We start from the raw sequence: 18,545 nt of genomic DNA, 5'->3' as shown, positions 1-18,545 counted from the left end.
GGAAGTTAGGAGCTGGGACAATGACAATTTTCTGTTCTGTTTGTTCTTTGAGACAGGGTTGGAACTTGCTATGTAGCTGGGAATGACTGTGAGCCTTCTGCCTCTTCCTCCACAATACTGGGGTCCCAGGCTTGCTTGGTTTATGCAAAGCAGGGGATCAAACCCAGGGTTAATGCATGCCAGGCACACAGGCTAGCAATCGAGCTACACCCCCAGCCCCATGAGAGCTTTTCTGTGCTGTACAAGCAGTGCTACCTATGAGTTGAGGAAATGGTTTCATTCCCTGTGGAAATGGATCTTTACTGAGTTATGCAGGAGCACAGATCGTCGTGGTGCCTGCCAGGCAGGCTGGTGTCTTTGCCACAGACACTTGCACTTGGGCACCAGTCTCCAGCTGCCTGACTCCTGGGTTGGCATCTCCTGTACCTTTGACCTCAAAACTGCCTCGGGCCAACCAGATCCTTCAACAGCCATGGCCTCAGCTGGCTGCTGTCTGTCCTGATGGCCAAGACCTCAGTCACCCTCCCTCGCTCCTTCCAGCCTCATCCTCATCCTCAGCTCTTCCTCACATTCCATTATTATCCAGTCTTTTTTCTTGCCTGCCTCTCCCCTTTCCATTCCTGTGATCCCCTTGGATTCAGTACTTATGGCCCTATAACACAAACCACTTCCTGCCATGCCCTTCTGTGCTGATATTTTGTTTGTCATGTAAGAAATAGAGCTCGCCTAAAGATCAGAGTGCAGAGCAGCCAAGAACTAGGTCTTATCTCTACTAAATCCTTAGACCAAAGGGGCATTCCTGTCCCTATGAATCCTCAGACTGAATGCCCTGAACTCCTGTCTCCTCCCATTTTGTATTCCTTTCTCTGCCCAGCCATATCACTCCTGTCTCACCTGCTAGTGCTAGGATTAAAGGTGTGTGATCCCAGGCTGGAGAGTTGAATCACTGGTTAAGAGTACTGGCTGCTCTTCTAAAGGACCAGGACTCAATTACCAATAACACATGGTAGTTCACAGCAGTCTGTAGCTTCAGTTGCGGGGCAAATGACATTTGCATGTAGATATACAAGCAAGCAAAACCCAAAGGACAATAAATAATATTTTTAAAAGGTGTGTGATCCCAAATACTGGGATCAAAGGTTTTAGCTCTTTTTCTCTTTTAGACTGACTGATTCAATCTCTTTTAGCCCAGGGTGGCCTTGAACTCACAAAAATTGTTCTGCCCGTGTCTACCGAGTGCTTGGATTAAAGGTGTGTGCTACTACTCCCTCACCTCTATTGCTAATTATATTTCCCAAATATACTCCATGTGGGTATCTTAAAAAAGGTGAACCAAGTTTCATCTCCCATAGCTGCATCAAAACAACAATGATAACTCATAAGAAGAGTGGGCAGCTACTGATGAACACTGTAGGTCACATGCATGGCAGGTGTGATATGCATGCTAGGATCAGGAGCCTCCCTAGGAGAAATGATACAGTTAATAAAGGTACATAATGATGTCAGTACAGCTGGCAGTCAGTGGCAGAGGGCCTGGATGTTCTGTACTGGGCCCTGGGGAGTATCTGATACCCAGTCTAATACACATCATGAAACATTCACTCCTGGCGTGGACAAATGTCTCTGTAGAGTCCTCGTGACAAGACTTGAACCAATCCTAAGACTTCTCATTTCAAACAACTGGGCATGTTGTGACGTTCCTACAATGTCACCCTCAAGAGGCAGAGGGGGCTTGGAGGATCTTTGGAGTGTGCTGGCCACCAGCTTAGCCTCTCTGGAAAGTTAGAGACCATCTCAAAAAATAGATACTAAATGGCTGTGAGGAGTGTGGCTGGGGAACTACACCTGACGTTGACCTCTGACCTGCACATGCCCATTGCACGTGCTCACACAGACACACACAGCAAAGTCACTCCTTGTCCTGCTCCTCAGATTAAGAGCACCATGGGTACCTTCTCTAAACAAAGGTTTCCACATCAGCTCTGAGCCTCCAGTGTCTCATCTGTTCTCACACAGAGCATCTGCCTGAGATCTGTGGCAAAGCTGCCTCCCAGGGAGGGCAGCTTCTGTGACCTCGCTGACAACAAGTGTGGTGGGCAGCGATGGGCACAGCTCTCAACCCTGGCCATGACGATCACCAAGTTTAGTGCCAATGGCTGCCAGCCTTCACACAGAGTGTGGTTTTCTACAACGCTTATGTGACGTTGTACTAGGCACTCGGCAATGTGCAGCCTCAGTTTCCCCTGCTCTCACAGGGCGTGTGAGAGGCAATGGAAGAGTTAAGGAAACACTTCAGGCACAAAGAACCAGCTTGGCCCATGAAGCCCCCCATGTCTTCCCTCAGTAATAAAGTCAGTGAGTCCTTACCTGTGCCCATCTTCCTGGTTCCTCTCTGTAGCAGGAGTTCCCCACACTCTTTATTCAAGTGGCTATTTTTATTCAGGAGCCTGGGGAGACAGAAAGACACTAAGGGAACCATGCCTTGATCAAGCCCGGGGGTTTTGGAAGAAAGGAAACCAGGCAGCTGGATGTGGTGTGCCCATCTTTAATTCCAGAGCTTAAGGAGGCTGAGGCAGAATGATCTGAGTTCAAGGCCAGCCTGAATTATACCTAAATCCCTGGAAAAAGAACAAACAAACAACAGAAACGGCCAGGGATGTGGCTCAGGGGTAAAGTGCTTGAGGGCTTTGGTTCAAACTCCAGGAAGTATGGAAGTGAGGAGGAAGGGGAGATGGAGGGAAGGGAGGCTACATGAACTGTGTGTCCTTCTGAACCAGTGGGGTATTTGCTGCATCAGCGTGTCTGCCTGGTATTCTGTGTGTGTGTGTGTGTGTGTGTGTGTGTGTGTGTGTGTGTTCTTTCCTCTAGACAAGAACAAAGGAGTGAATCCCTGTGCTACTGTGCAGAGTGCCAGATGCAGTGGTTACAAAGATGACCAGGGCATTCCCAGTCAGGCCAGGGGTGCAGAATTTAGAGGCTGACATTAACACAGGGCAGTGTGGATTGTCCACGGTAGAAGCCACCAGACAGCTCCAGCAGGAGATGGGAGAGAACTGCAGGTAATTGTTCAGTAGGCTAAGGTTGGTAGCCAGAGGGCAGAGGTGAGCCAACAGAGCATGAACCTGAGGGGCAAGAAAGAGACCCCTGTAAAGCATGGTACTGAGGGGCGGTGACAGCAAGGGGCTTCTGAGGAGTGTCCTGGAGGCCGGTGCTGAGTGCAAACCAGAGGGAAGGAAGACTGGGGAGAGGGGTAGGAGTGGGTGAATGACATTGTAAGGAGGGGAGGAAGCAGCAGGGGAGTGGACAAGGCTCTACCTTCTCCCTGACTTGGAGAGTTTCCACCCAGGGCACAGCTGTCCCAGCCCTCCTCTGCCCTGCCCCTGCTGCCAGCACCCACCTCTGTAACAAGTCTTCCATGTTGGACACCCTCCAGGAATTCTGAGAAGCTTCCACTTGCAACATGTGTTCTATGTTCCTCTGTTTGTAGGTCAGCATGTTCTCTGTTTCCTACGGATTAAGCAGAACTGGTCAAGAGAACGTGCCAGTCGAGGGGTTCCAGCCCCTTCCTGGGTCCTGCCCCTGCCCTCGGTGCCCCTCTGAGGGGAATCAGACCCTGGTAGTTATCCTGCTCATTGTGCTTTCTCATCCAGCACAGGCTTGCATGGCACAAAGACAGGGTAGTGCTTTGTAGAAGTGATACTACGTTTCCACTAAGGGTAGAGTATTTCTTTGACTTCCACAATGTTGTCATTGCTAGTTGAGGTAGATGGGTCTGAGATTCCATCTGTCATACCACATGTCCCCAGTGGCGAAGACCATAGGTTCTTGTTTTTGGTGGCTCACTGCCACCCAGCAGCACTCAGGAGGATGTCCCAAGGCGAAGTACTTGTTTCATCTGTGGGACACTACAGAGATCAAAGGGCAAAGCCTGGGTATAGGGTTCCACACTAATCCATGCATTAATGTTTCTTGCAATGGAAAATTACTAAGTGTTTACAATGTACAGGGATGGGAGACATGGGGATAAAATACGATGTCCAGCCAGCCAGATCTATCATACCTTTAATTCCAGCACTTGGCAGGCATCAGGAGGAGGATATCTATGAGTTTGAGGCCAGTATCATCTACAGACATTATTCCAATACAGCCATACAGACCAACCCTTTCTAAGTAAAACAGAAAACACACACACACACACACACACACACACACACACACACACACACACACACCCCAACCAAAAAACAAGAACAGTAATCCACACAGTTATGAGGTTGGGGCAAGAGGATTGCCAGAAGTTCATGGCCAGACTTGACTACAGAATGAAATCCTACATCAAAAAAGACAGAATGAGTTGTTCTCTAGGAACGTGTGGCCATTTTGTAAGTAAGAAAAGAGAAGGTGGAAGTGGACACAGTGAAGTCCTCTGGAGGAAACTAACTCCCTTAGGGTCACACAGTAGGTAAAGGACAGAACCTAGTCTCACATACAGAGTCAGTACTGGCTGTTGTGAATGCTGGTGGTGGTATTTTTCTATCAGCCACACTCACAGTGGGTTCCATGTGCACAGCACAAAGGAATGGATTAGATGTTAGGGCAGGGAGCTTCCTGTGGCCCAGAACTTCCTCCACCCATGGCTGCCCCTTCATCCTCATTCTGAGTTTCACAGTCTATGCTGGATCCACCCACATTCTCCAGAATGCAGGCCACAGAGCAGGCCTTCCAAGAGTTCCCATGCCCTGCCCCTGACAATCTCAGGATCACAAGCTTCAGAATGCTGCCCTCTAATTGTCCCCTTCTGCCACACTCTCCTGCTTCCTTAATGTCCACAGGAGACAGAGCTGAAGGCAACCTCCCTAAAGTCTGGGGACCCCATGACAGTCTCCAGGAAGCCTCTCCCTACATTAGAGTCCAGGACAAGTGGCGTTGATTCCAGCAAGATCAGTTTGTCCACCATCTCGGGGAAGATGCAGGCAAACTAGAAAGTGACAAGAGAGCCACAAGTGAGTGTGTGAAGGCAGAGGCCTCAGCAGAGCTGGAGCCTGCTGCTCCCAGGTGCGCTTCTCCCTGACCTAGCTGCAGACCGCAGCCAGCTTGGATGAGACACGCAGAAACTCCATAGGGAGCCATGCCCAGGACACAGTGGACACGTGAAGTTGCCTCTGACTAAGGGGTGCTGGCTACTGCATCCACTGCATGAAGGGGTTCTTCCTATCTTACCTCCTGCTGGTCTCCTCCCCATGCCCCCAGAAAGGTCCCAGGTGACCCCAGAAGATCCAGGTACTCACCATGCCGGCCACAGTGCCACCTGCCAGGCAAGAGAACAGTACTGAAGTCTGTGTGTCCCCTCTCCAGCTCCAAATCCTCCCCCAGCTCTTTCCTGTGCTCTGTCCTACCCCAGCGCCTCTCCCACCATGGGGTTGGGACTCAGCATATTCAACTAGGAGCCCCTACCTGGGCCACAAAGGTCCCTCCACCTGAAAACCTTGTAAGGCCACCCTGCACACTCCTCTGAGACCAGAGGCCCAGTCCCTAAGGTAAGCGCTTGAGGACTCCCTTCCTCCTTAGAAGGGCAGGGAAAGGTACCAGGTACCACTGTGTCAAATTTTCTCTCTCTCCTATAGCCCTCCAGAGAACCCAGGGCCAGTGTAAAGCTGACTCACCAAAACTGTGGCCCATGAAGGAAAACCGAGTCCATTTAAATGCTGGAAAACACAAATTCAAAGAGAATATTTGCACAGTCCAGCCTTACTCTAAACTTTTTCCTATTCCTGGCTTGGACTCCCTCCAAGTACCTGCAGCACCCCACCCAGGAGACCAGCTGAGGGGCTCAGCTCCACTGTGGGAAGCTCCTAGTGGAGGAAGCAAGCTCTTCTCAGTTGCTGGGAGAACTGGAGCCAGACCCCAGGTATCCACTGCCCAGCACTCCTGTCTCCCAGACACTGCATCTTACCTCCTAGGATGAGAGGGTTGTGGCAGAGTCACACACACACACACACACACACACACACACACACACACACACACTCACTCCTACATGACTCCCACTCTGTCTCTCGCTCACCTGCTGCTACCCTTCGGACCTCACTCACAAAATGTAGGTGGTAATACGGGAGCCCTGGGCTGTAATGGGAGGAGAGCCCGTGACCTCCGAAATCCATGGCCACATAATGAAAGTCTGCAGCAGAGAGAGGAGGGAGAGGCAGGGGCTGCATGGCAGCTTCCACCCCTCCACAGTCCCTCAGCCCATAGCCCCACCTTGTGGAAGAAGAGGAATGAGTCTGTCAAAGGAGTTGGCATTGTCCAGCCAGCCATGCAGGCAGAGGACTGGAGGGTTCTTCTGGGAGCCCCAGACTTTGACAGCAATGTGGCCCCAAGGCACAGCCAGCCTCAACTCTGAGAACAGACCTGTAAGGTAGAAGCAGACATTTGCCCCTGCATCCATGAACCCAGGACTTCCTCAGACCCTCATCTGTGTATGCTCCAGCATGCATGGGCGTTCGTGCTACCAGCCTATGTCCTGGCTCTGGACAGACAGACAGACTGCAAGATGCTATGAGGAGGGAAAGACAAGCGGGTCCCCTGGTTGACAGATATAGCTGAATAGGGTTTTTGGATGTACCAATTGGTGTTGGACCAGAACAGAAGGAGTAGGTTGGTGGCTGCTGCCTTGAACCCTGCCACTTGGGGCTGTATGCCCTTGGATTGTGTTCTTCACTCCTCTCCATCATCAGTCCCTTTCTGTTAAACTGGAGTAAATAGATTACAATACCTCTTCACTATGGCACCCTTTTGAAGAACCTCCATCAGTGCCTGAAACTTCAAGCATTAATGAACCCCATACAATGAATGGGACCAATGCTTTCTTTATCTCTGCCCACATCCTGCCTGAGAAACAAGGAGATACAGAAGATGACCAAACTCATTCAGAGAGGATTTAAGCTAGTCAGCATGATTCCTCGACTCCAGCTGGGCCTACTCAGGTCAGGTGTGTCCCAGAGCTGACCTTCTCATGCTGCTGGCCCCGAAGTGCAACCCCAAATAGCAATAAGCACATTCCTCTAATCTATGGGCTATCTGAACACAGCAGCCTTGTGACTCATTTGGATCCTCAGGACTGGCTCTGCTGAATCCAGACTCTGATGCCTGGGCCTGGTCAGGCAGTTTAGGGCGGTGTCAGCTCCACCCGCTAGAGAAAGTGAGTGGGTGCTTGGGGGAATCTCGCTGGGCCTCCCCCTTCCCACACAGATCTAGGAGGCCCTGAGGGGCATTTTCACCCATTTCTGTGTCCGTGAGCTGTCACTCCACGTCCAGGAGGTCACAGGGATGGGAAGGGCTCAGCAGTTAGATCCATGCCTACTTCCTTTTCATCCATACTTGCCCCATCCCTGCAGGTGTCCTCACAGACAGTCCTTGTCCAAATCCCGGTTCCCCCTCTGCAAGCTCCAACTATAGTCCTGGAGCCCATCACATTGGTCCCACCCCACCTAGGCCCCACCTTCCTGTGGTCTCTGGCCAGGGAGATTCACAATGATTTGGCACAGCCCAGCTCCTGGCTCAGGCTGAGCTGCCAAGGAGGGTGTTGTGATGGGGCTGTGCTGGAGAGAGTAGAGAAGATCTGAAGGACATGTAGGTGGCAGGAAAATTCCTGAGCATGCCTATGTGGTACTAGGTGTTTAATAAGTCCCCAGTGGCCCCATGGTGATCAAAGCATCCTGAGGATCCCCCTCTGCCTTCCACAGAAGTAGAGTGTGTGTCACAGTGTTTCATGTCATTCCCAACCCACTGTGTCTGCAGTACCTCAATAGTGCCAGACACCATCAAGCTTTCATAATTGAATGAATAAATGAATGTATTGTATTTGAGGGGTTTGTGGAAACTGCCCCCAGGCAAGGAAAGATGAACAACCCTGAGTCAGGCTGTGAGCATGGCACAATCAGAATGCTGGTAAAGGAAAATGGGGACTGGAGGCCAGCCTGGGATATGCTTTAAGACTCAACCCTGTCATATCCACCCTGAAAGAAAACCCTAGGAACCCAAACCACAAAACACTCCCAAATGAGCAAATGCAAGCATCACATTTTACAGTAAAGAAGAAATCCGCACCTCGTGCTCCTTTGAAAATTTCCAGGCCAACCTCTGGAGGGAACAGGAGGTGATCCCAGGCACAGAGGGGCTCACTGTCCTAACCAGTGAGCCACAGACCAAGACACTGAGGGAAATCATTGTGTGGAGTTCCCCAAAGGGGTGACAGGACAGACCCTGTGGATAGAGGACCACAGGCTGCAGGAGGTAAGGGGGGCTGGGCAGAGCACTGTGTAGAGAAGGTTGAGACTGGGAAGTAAGGAGTCACAGCACTTGAGCCTGGACTTTTCTGAGTGAGTTGACCCTGGGGAAGTTGGGAGCTGGGACAATGACAATTTTCTGTTCTGTTTGTTCTTTGAGACAGGGTTGGAACTTGCTATGTAGCTGGGAATGACTGTGAGCCTTCTGCCTCTTCCTCCACAATACTGGGGTCCCAGGCTTGCTTGGTTTATGCAAAGCAGGGGATCAAACCCAGGGTTAATGCATGCCAGGCACACAGGCTAGCAATCGAGCTACACCCCCAGCCCCATGAGAGCTTTTCTGTGCTGTACAAGCAGTGCTACCTATGAGTTGAGGAAATGGTTTCATTCCCTGAGGAAATGGATCTTTACTGAGTTATGCAGGAGCACAGATCCTCGTGGTGCCTGCCAGGCAGGCTGGTGTCTTTGCCACAGACACTTGCACTTGGGCACCAGTCTCCAGCTGCCTGACTCCTGGGTTGGCATCTCCTGTACCTTTGACCTCAAAACTGCCTCGGGCCAACCAGATCCTTCAACAGCCATGGCCTCAGCTGGCTGCTGTCTGTCCTGATGGCTAAGACCTCAGTCACCCTCCCTCGCTCCTTCCAGCCTCATCCTCATCCTCAGCTCTTCCTCACATTCCATTATTATCCAGTCTTTTTTCTTGCCTGCCTCTCCCCTTTCCATTCCTGTGATCCCCTTGGATTCAGTACTTATGGCCCTATAGCACAAACCACTTCCCGCTGTGCCCTCTATCCCATCCCACAAGTTCCCACTGCTCCCCCTATCCCAGCTCTCTGCATTAATCTCTGTGTAAGAACCCGGATGCTTTCCGATGCTGGCTGGGGAGAGATGCATCTCCTTCCGCAGTGTTAGGTGATGTTAGGGGCCCTTATTTCTATGAGAATCCTATGCTGTCAACCATACCAGCCACTAACCAGCACCCCAATCTTGACACAGAGAGACTTTTTATTAGTTATGAGTACTTAGCCTAGCTTACATTCATTTCGGGTAGTTCTTTTAAGTTAAATTATCCTATTTTTCTTTACCTTTTGCCTTGGGAGGGTTATCTTTTTTTAATTATTTTTTTCTGTATGTAGTATTACTATCTGCTGGCTGACAGATGCTTGGCTTCTGGTCCTGTGTATATTCCTCATTCTCTCCTCTCTTCTTCCTCTCATTCTTCCCTTCCTTTCTCCCTCCCTCTCTTTTTCTCATAGCCTTTCTCCTAACCAGCTTTTGGCCATTCAACTTTTTATTAGATTGATCAGGTGCCTTAGGCTGGCAAGGCGAAATCAATGCAACACATCTTTACAAAATTAAACAAATTCAGCATCAACAAAAGGAACACAGCTTTGCACAGTTAAAGTAATATTCCACAGCACAAACAAATGGAACACATCCTTGCCTAGTTTAAATAATAGCCCCCCTACAGTCCATTCTCTGCACTTGACTCTTGCTTTCTATTCATCCCTCCAGAATGCTGTCTCTTCCACCTTTCCTCTGTGAGTTCTACCCTGTTTTCAAGGCTTGGTCTCAAAAGTCAGCTTCCCCAGAGGCCTTCTTCAGTCCTCCCAGATGGAAACGTCACCTTGCCTGTGTTCACACTGTTGCTACCTGCCTCTCACCAGGACTTGGGTCCAGCTCTCTCTCTCTCTCTCTCTCTCTCTCTCTCTCTCTCTCTCTCTCTCTCCCTCTCTCTCTCTCTCTCTCTCTCTCTCTCTCTCTCTCTCTCTCTGCATGCTGCCTTCTTTTTCTTTTTCTTCTTTTCTTTTGAGACAGGGTTTCTCTGTGTATCTCTGGTTGTCCTGAAAATAGCTCTGTAGACCTGGCTGGCCTTTAACTCTCACAGCTCTGCCTCCCAAGTGCTAGGATTAAAGGGGTGCATCGCCACCTCTCATAGGCTTCTTAAAAGTGGGATATGGTCATTTTAAAACTATTTCCCCTTAACATCTACCAGAGGGCCTTGCACACAGGACAGATTCAGTCAGTGACTGAGGACTGGATTGGTTGAGAACTACTAAGGTCAGGCTGCCCCAGGCTTTCCCTAGGGGTTCACACAAGCAGCAACAACAGTGCAGAGAGGGTGGAGAGAATGCGTTTAAGGTTCTCACCTGGTGCTTAAGCTTCCCGGGACTGGAATAGCAGGCACATCCTGAGAGGTGGAAGGATTTCATAAATGCTCACATCCCAGCTGAGAGAGACAAGAGTTCCCCAGGAGTCCCTTCTTCATCAGCAAGAGGAAGCCCCAGTTAAGTCTGTGAAATGGAAACCACCCCTGACACTAAACACAGCGTGGGATCCTGGATTGGATCCTGGAACAGAGAAAGAACACTGGAAGAAGAGCCCGAGGAGTCTACATGAAGCCTAGAGTATAGCTAACAGCAGCAGACCAGTGTTTATTTCTGACTGACTGTGGCTTGTAAGAGGCTAACTGTGCAGGAAGAGAGGGCGGGGTGTATAAAGAAGTTCTGGACTCTCATTGCAGGTTTTTTTTCCCCTCTGTAAATCTAAAATTCTACCAAAATTTAAGTTTATTTTTGCAAAAAGAAATTCAAACCAGAGCCTTGCAAGTCTCTAATCTCAGAGGTTGAGGGGCCCAGCCAGGAATATTCTCAGCATGGGATACTCTGTTTCAAAACATGAACAAATTTAGCCAAATATGGTGCCACAAATCTGCAATCCCAGCATTTAGCAAGCAGAGGCAGGAGGATCTCTATGAGTTACAGGCCAGCCAGGGCTAAATGGTGAGACCCTATCTCAAGAAATAAGACAAGTCAAAAAATTCAAATGAGAAGACTTTTAAAAAATAAAATCTTATTTATTTGTTTATTTGAGACAGTGTTTAGTCAGAAAGGGCTTGTTATATTGGGGGATTATTTGTTGAGAAGAAAAAAAAAACTTGTGTGTTCATCACCTTAGTTGTCTCAGGTGGTTGATCTTCACTCTCAACATGACTGAATTTAGAGTCATAATAGGAATAGACATTTGTGCATGTCTGTGAGGAATTTTCTAAAGTTAGATTAAGGATGGAAACCCCCCACCTTACCTATGGGCTGAAGTTCCAGGCAGAATGAAAAGGAGGCAGCTGGGCACCAGTATCCATCTCTCTCTGCTTCCTGCTATGATAGACTGTATACTCTAACTGTGAGCCAACATGATTTCTTCTGTATTAGTTACTGTTCTGCTGCTGTGATGACCAAAGCAGCTTCAGAGCCAAGGGTCTAGTCTGGCTCATGGTTTCAGAGGGACAGAGTCCATTGTAGTGGGGAATGCATGGTTGGTGGAGCATGAAGCTGACTGGTCACATTTTCATTCACAGATCAAGAAGCAGTGGGGGGGGCCGGCCTGTAACCCTGCAAAGCCCACCCCAATGCTGTGCTTCTCCCAGCAAAGCTCTGTATCCTAAAACTTCCAGAGCCTCCCCAGGCAGTGCCACCAACTAGAGAGCAAGAGTCCAAATACCTAAGCCTGTGGGGAGCATTTCTCACTCAAAACACTGCAGTTCTAGCCTGGTAGTGGTCACACGGTTAATCCCAGCAGAGGCAGGTGGATCTCTGTGAGTTTGAAGCCAGCCTGGTCTACAGATCCAGTTACAGGACAACCAGGACTACTCTGACTCGAAAACCAAACCAAGCAAATAACAAAATACAAAACAAAACAAAAACACCATAGTTCCAAAGTCTGACCCAAATACTGTCTCGGGACGAAGGGGACTGTGCTGTGGTCCCTGAGACTCTTAGATGCACAAACAAAACAAGTGCACCTTACTCCATCTTTTTCCATGATCTTCACATGTAGTTTGTTTATCTGCTGCTGACAGGGATGGAGGCAGGAGATCAGGCACTCAGTTCAGCCACTGAGCAGCATGTATGACTCCCAGGTAGCATAATTTTTTTTATGACTTTGTCTACAAATATATTGACTCTTCTGTCATCTTGGGTCATTGTTGAGTTCATTCAATGCATTTTAAGTCTCAGGTATGGCACCAGTTCTAGAATTTGTATTTGGGATGGGACTATAATCCCTGTACTCAGAGGGCACGGTGAGGAAGGAAGACTGTGAGTTCAAGGCCAGCCAAGGCCTATATAGCAAGAACCTATCTCAAAACAAACCTTATCGGGAGTTTGGGTGCTAAATTATTTTGGGGCACACTTTCCCTGAAATAAGTCATAAGAAAAACCACATGAACAGTGAAGGAAATGATAGAAACTCTTAGCAAAGGAACAGAATCAAGTGTGTCTTAGTTAGGGTTTCTGTTGCTGTGAAGAGACCATGACCATGACAACTCTTATAAGGAAAAACATTTAATTGGGGCTGGCTTACAGTTCAGAGGTTTAGTTCATTGTCATTATGGTAGGGAGCAAGGCAGCGTGCAGACAGACATGGTGCTGGAGCTGAGAGTCCTTACATCTTGATCCAAAGGCCACAGGAAGTGATCCAAAGGCCCACAGTCACTGGGCATGGCTTGAGCATACATGAATCCTCAAAGCCCATCTGGTGAGTTCAGGCCCAGCCTGGAGAACATACTGAGACCCTGACACAAAACAAGAAAGTGTTAATCCCTCTCTCAGCACAAGGTCTTATTCTGTAGTCTAGGCTGGCCCATTCACTATGTAGCCCAGGCTGGTCTCAGATAGTCAGGAACCCTCTGTCTCAGTCTGGTGAATTTCTTTGCTCTAGATTAAATTTTTCTCTTTCTTTGATTATTGTGAGTGATACCCGTGGGGCTCTTATTATTCTCTCAGATACTACTGACTTGCCCATTCCCCTTCCTCCCTTCACTGCTTTTCCTGCCTCAGCCACCTGAGTTCAGGGACCCAAGCCCTGCTTTGCCACCTGGCTGGTCTGCATTCTTGCTTCTTTTGGGAACTGTCTGTCCAGTTCTTTTTGTCCCTTTATTGGTTAGATTTTTTTGGATCTCCAGTGTTTAGTTGTATAAGTTCTTTACATATTTTGAATATTAATCTTCAGGTGAATATCCTGCAAAGACTTTTCACCTTTGCCCCATTTCTCAGCCTTCCAAATAAATGTTAAGGAAAAAAGTTCCTAAGGTAAATGGCTACATCTCTTCACAGATCTGATCTCACAAGAAGAAAGTTGGGGGAGGTTGGCTGTTCTAGATAAAAAATATTTAGTGGTCCTACCTGATACTTGATGGATCACTGTTCAGAAACAAACAACAACAACAACAAGCCAGAGATAAATTTTGTAAGAATCAGGGGAAATTTGAGTTCAGGATGTAGCTCAGTAGAGTGCTTGACTAGCATTCATTAAGCCTGGAGTTTTGGTCCTCAGCACCACATAAACCAGAAGTCAGGGCACCAAACACCTCTAATCCCAGCTTTGGGAATGCGAAAGAAGGGGAATCAGAAGTTCAAGACCAACCTAGGCTCCGTAGGGACTTTAAGGCTAGCCTGGCATACATGAGATCCTACCTCAAAACAAAGGCTTGGGCTATTTATAGTGGCCTATGCCTTCATCCTCAGCATTGGAAGGCAGATTCAGGTAGATCTCTGTGAAGTTTAGGCTAGCCTAGTCTATATAGTGAGTTCCAGGCCAGCCAGGAATACATGTAAGACCCTGTCTCAAGAAAACAAAAACAAACAACAGCAACAAGTCCCAATAAAAGCTAGCAGCTTAGTGGTAGAGCCTGCTCAGCACCTCAAGGCACTAGGTTCAATTCCCAGCACTTTCCAAAAACTGAAAAGGAGAGAGGCACAATGTAGGAAGCTGAGACAGGGGGATTGTTTAAGGCCAAGAGTTGTAGGGCAGCCTGAACAACACAGTGAGGCAATGCCCCTCATCCCAAAATAACCCCAAGCAAACAAAAAACTAGGCTGGAGAGATGGTTCGATGGTTTAGCAGTTAAAAGCACTGGCTGTTCTTCTAGAGGACCTGGGTTCAATTCTCATCATCTTCATAGAGCAGTGGTTCTCACATTGTGGTGACCCCCAACCATAAAATCATTTAATTGCTACTTCATAACTGTGGTTTTGCTACTGTTATGAATCATAATGTAAATACCTGATGTGAAGATGGTCAGAGATGCTCATGTGAAAGGGTTATTTGATCCCCAGGGGGCAATCCATAGGTTAAGACAGCCCTTGACTTAAAGGCTCAAAACCATCTGTAACTCCAGATTCAGGGTATCCAAAGCCCTCTTCTGACCTCCATGGAAACTGTACTCAATGTGCACCAACACAGGCATATTCACATAATTAAAAACAAAACAGTGCAATGAGAGCTAGAGAGATGGTTCAGTGGCCAAAACCGCTGACTATTCTTGTAGAGGACCTGGGTTCGTTTCCCAGCACCAACATGGTGGCCCACAACCATTTGTAACTCTGGTTCCAGAGGATCCAATGCCCTCTTCTGATATCAGAGAGCAGCAGGCACACACATGGTACACAGATGTCTTTGCAGACCAAACATAAATTAATAAATTTGAAATCAACCAAACAAACAAAATGGACTTATTTCTGTAACTCTCTTTGCTCCTAGTTCCTTCACCAAAGAGAAATAATAGCACAAACCTCACACAAATCATCATGCTGCTTGATGTGCCTCACACTCCCTGCCTTTCAGACACAGCCTTTGCAGGCATCCTGCATCCTGGGCATTCATCTCAGTAACCCTTGGAGACTTGCATTGTGTATGGTTGATTAGGTAACTGAGTAGAATCTCCAGCTCCTACCATCTAATGGGGGAGGCGGGTTTTTCTTTTCTTCCCAATCATGTTCAGAAAAGGAACCACTCAGACCATGTCGCTACATTTTTTCACAAAATATTCTTCCAGGCATGGCTGGTGGCGTTCATTCCCTGGCCCAACACTCAGTGTTCTTGAGGATGTCTGCTTCCCAGTCCCCACAATGGGTGTGAGTTCGTCCTGTACTTGAAATATGCTGGTGAGATGGGTGATCCTGGCCCTGACTCATTAGTCTCCTATCCCAGCTCTAGCTGACACTAGTGTTTTCTGTCCTCCAGGCCCTCAGAAAACTAGCCCTGCTTTCTGGAGTGCCCTGGACTCCTGCAAGGCCTCAGCCTCCTAGCTCTAACTCAGGCACTTTAGCAGGCCCTCTCAGTAATTTTCTGCAGCCACTTGCTCAAATGCCTCTGTCACACCAAATTCCCTGATCTTGAGGGATTGGCAACACTGACCCTTGCCAGCCACATAGAGTCCTCCATTCCCAAGGCTTTCTGGTCATCTAAGGGGCTTACGGCCATCCAATTACCACCTGTTTGTTGCTTGTGTTTCTTTTGAATGTCAGCTCTCCAAGGGCAGGGGCTGTGTTTTCTTCACAGTTGTACCTCCAGCCCAAGATCGTGTCTGGAGCATAGCAGGTGCTCAGTAAATATTTGTTGAATGAATAAATGTATGACTTTTCCGAACATGTCACACCTCTTCACACTCCTGTGCCTGGGCAGATGGTATTTCTTCAGCCTGGAAGCTGACTGTTTTGTTTTGTTTTTAGAATACAGAACTTACCTTCGATGTGTGTCTAATTCATAGAACTTCTTCTTTTTGGGGGGAGATGCTGTCTCCTTCCACCCACATAGTCACAAATTCTATTCAGGCACTAAGGAGTCACGTTTATATATTGTGACTATCACCAGGCAGTACCAGTCACCAGGGTTGGCTACTTGACCCTTGGATCAAAGTCTCTGTCCCAGGAGTTAGGAGTTAAGCTTCATATTCCAAGTCTAACCTGTCTGGGAAAAAGAAGCATCCATCACCCCCCCCCTTTTCAAAAGAAGCCGTTACAAGCTACACAGCAAAGAAATAGTAAGTCAAGCATTCAGAAGGGTGGAGTGTGGAAAAGCTGGGCTCAGGGTCCATAGGGAAACAACCCACAACCCTTCCTTCAGCTACTACAGAACGTTCTCTTAGCTCTCCCGGAACTGCCCTTCACTGGAGGGAGTTTTGTTTTGTGTTTTTGTGTTTCTCTGTGTAATAGCTCTAGCTGTCCTGGACCTAGCTCTGTAGACCAGGCTGGCCTGGAACTCACAGATATTTGCTTACCTCTACCTCCTAAGTGCTGGGATCAAAGGCCTGCACCACCACCGCCCAGCCTGTTACAGAGAGTCTTGCTCTGGGTTTTATATGTTCAACCAAAAGCAGCTCACAGCAATAACCAGTAGGTACAGTGGTACAAAACACAGACCTTGCCCTTGGCTCAGGATAACAAAGAAGGATAACCCTAACTCCAGAGCACCCTGAAGTCTGAGAACCTGAAGAACACCAGCTGCATTCCCACACATGTGCATCCTCTTCTACCTCAAAGGAGCCCAACAAGCCTCCTCATGTCCATCTCACAGACAGAGTCTCTGAGAGTTGAATCTCAGGCCACATGTGGAGTCTGGCTCCCAGGGGCTGAGGAAATAGCATCTGGAGGCATCACCTCACCAGTCATGGCGCCCAGAGAAGCCTTTGTCCTTGCTGGTCCTGGATAAATTAACCTTTACTAAAGAAAGGCAACTTGAGTGAGGACCTTCAATTCAGACACACCAAGGTAGATTAAACTCCCTCAGCTGTCCCCAGCTCCACAGTAGTCCACTATGCTAGGGCTGAGATTCAAGGGCCCCTGCCTATGCTAGAGGCACTCCGGGAAGGGCTTACTGCCACTAGGACTGCAGTTAGTGATCCCCGGGCCGCTTTTAACACAGCAGCTGCTCAAATGTTTCCACCTGGCACCTGGCACTTGTTCTTCCAAGCCAGCAAACAGCCAGTTTCCATAGAGTCTGGAAAAGCCTGAGGCTGAAGGCATCACAGTTACTCAGGAGTCCTCAGAAGTGCCCCAGAAACATATTTCATCCAGGGCTCTCTGCTGCTATTTAGAAAGCAAGATGAGTCCCCAAAACAGCCACCACCCACAGCCAGGACCAGTCTTGAGTGCAGTCCCTTGCTGGCCCTGACAAGTGCTCAGAGGCCAGGGTGCCTGCCAGGTCGCTTAGTGGTATCCTTAAGTTTATCATCAGTCTGAGACTACCGGAGGAGGGACCTCAGGGCCTGTCCCCCAAGAGAGCCTGGTGCTTCTAGCTGCTAATTTGCCAGTATCTTCCAGTCCAGTGGTTTCACCTTCATTTGGAGGTGTTGGGTCCTGGTTGCTCAATGACTGCTTTGGGGACAGACCACCAAAATCTATTAAACCAGAAGCAAGCTTTATTCCAGAGGGGGAAAATCACCTCGGGGCACAAAAAGCTTTCCAGTTAACTGGGACCACAGCCAGAGATATGGCTTCTGAAACTGCAATGGGGATTGGTTTTGGGCCTCCTCTTATAGGAAAATCAAGCACCAGTGTGGTCAAAGAGCTTTTGCAACCTTGAGGGCAGGCTTAAGTCACATTACATTTTAAGTTTTGCAACTTTTGGTTAGTGGACGGTAGGATGTTAACTTAGGATGCTTGGGAAAGCCTGTGGCTGACACATCCGCTTTTCACTGTTCCAGAAAGAATGCAAGGCAGAGCGTAGAGTCACGTAGGAGGACAGTTAAAAATTAAGGGACTGCAACTGAGAGGGTCCCACAGAGGAAATGGTTAGACGCTAACCTTTGTCTGCTGGGAAGCCGGGAGGCGGGAGACAACTGTTAAAGTTACCTCTGTACACAGTGGCTGCCAGGGTGTCATCTGCTCTTAAGGCAGAAAGTGGTTGTTAAAGGTTAACAGTGGATGAGGCTTTATTTTCTTTTTCAAAATACGTTTAGGCTTACAATTTTATATTTCTATGTTCCTGGACCCTTCAGAGAGAAAGGCCGAGAAGGGCTCTGCTTTCTCTACATGAGTAAATAGCATCAAGCATCTGCGCAGGTGAGGTTTTCCAGATGTGCACTGACTGCTTGGAGTCAGAGAATCTAAGGAACACATTTTGTTTTCAAGCTCTGGCTCTGGCATCTGGTGTGGGACTATGGGCTGCAGCATCAAACTGTGGAAACCAGACAGTGATTAAGGCAGGGCTCTTATGAACATATTAGTGCTTAAAAATATTCTTAACTATATTAAGAATGTATATTAAGAGTTATGTTAAGTGTGCTGGGGGGAGCGGTGCTTTCGAGTGCCAGAGCCTATGGAGGCCAGAAGCTTTGGATCCCCTGGAATCTGGAGTCACAGAGCACTGTTTCCTGATCGCTATGTGAATGCCAGGAAAGGACTGGGGTTCCCTGGAAAAGCAGTACCTGCTCTTAACCATGGAGCCATCTTTCCAGCCCCCACCTCTTTACCCTCC

At 48.4% G+C, this 18,545-nt stretch overlaps 1 protein-coding gene across 1 annotated transcript in view; it reads right to left on the bottom strand.

Moving 5' to 3' along the window:
- Positions 1 to 16,738, bottom strand: part of LOC127225626 (serine hydrolase-like protein) — a 28,516-nt gene extending 11,778 nt beyond the window's left edge. Inside the window, exons 1-4 of the mRNA XM_051189108.1 lie at positions 16,732 to 16,738; positions 6,259 to 6,408; positions 6,065 to 6,178; positions 5,664 to 5,705 (exon numbers count right to left, since the gene is read on the bottom strand). Coding sequence (XP_051045065.1) covers positions 5,664 to 5,705; positions 6,065 to 6,178; positions 6,259 to 6,408; positions 16,732 to 16,738 — 313 coding nt within the window. The remainder of the gene's footprint in view (positions 1 to 5,663; positions 5,706 to 6,064; positions 6,179 to 6,258; positions 6,409 to 16,731) is intronic.
- Positions 16,739 to 18,545: the final 1,807 nt, after the last annotated feature.

Source organism: Phodopus roborovskii, unplaced genomic scaffold (assembly GCF_943737965.1).
Source record: "Phodopus roborovskii unplaced genomic scaffold, PHOROB, whole genome shotgun sequence".
In the NCBI taxonomy this organism is placed as follows: domain Eukaryota; kingdom Metazoa; phylum Chordata; class Mammalia; order Rodentia; family Cricetidae; genus Phodopus; species Phodopus roborovskii.
This window is presented reverse-complemented; position numbering and strand designations above follow the sequence as displayed.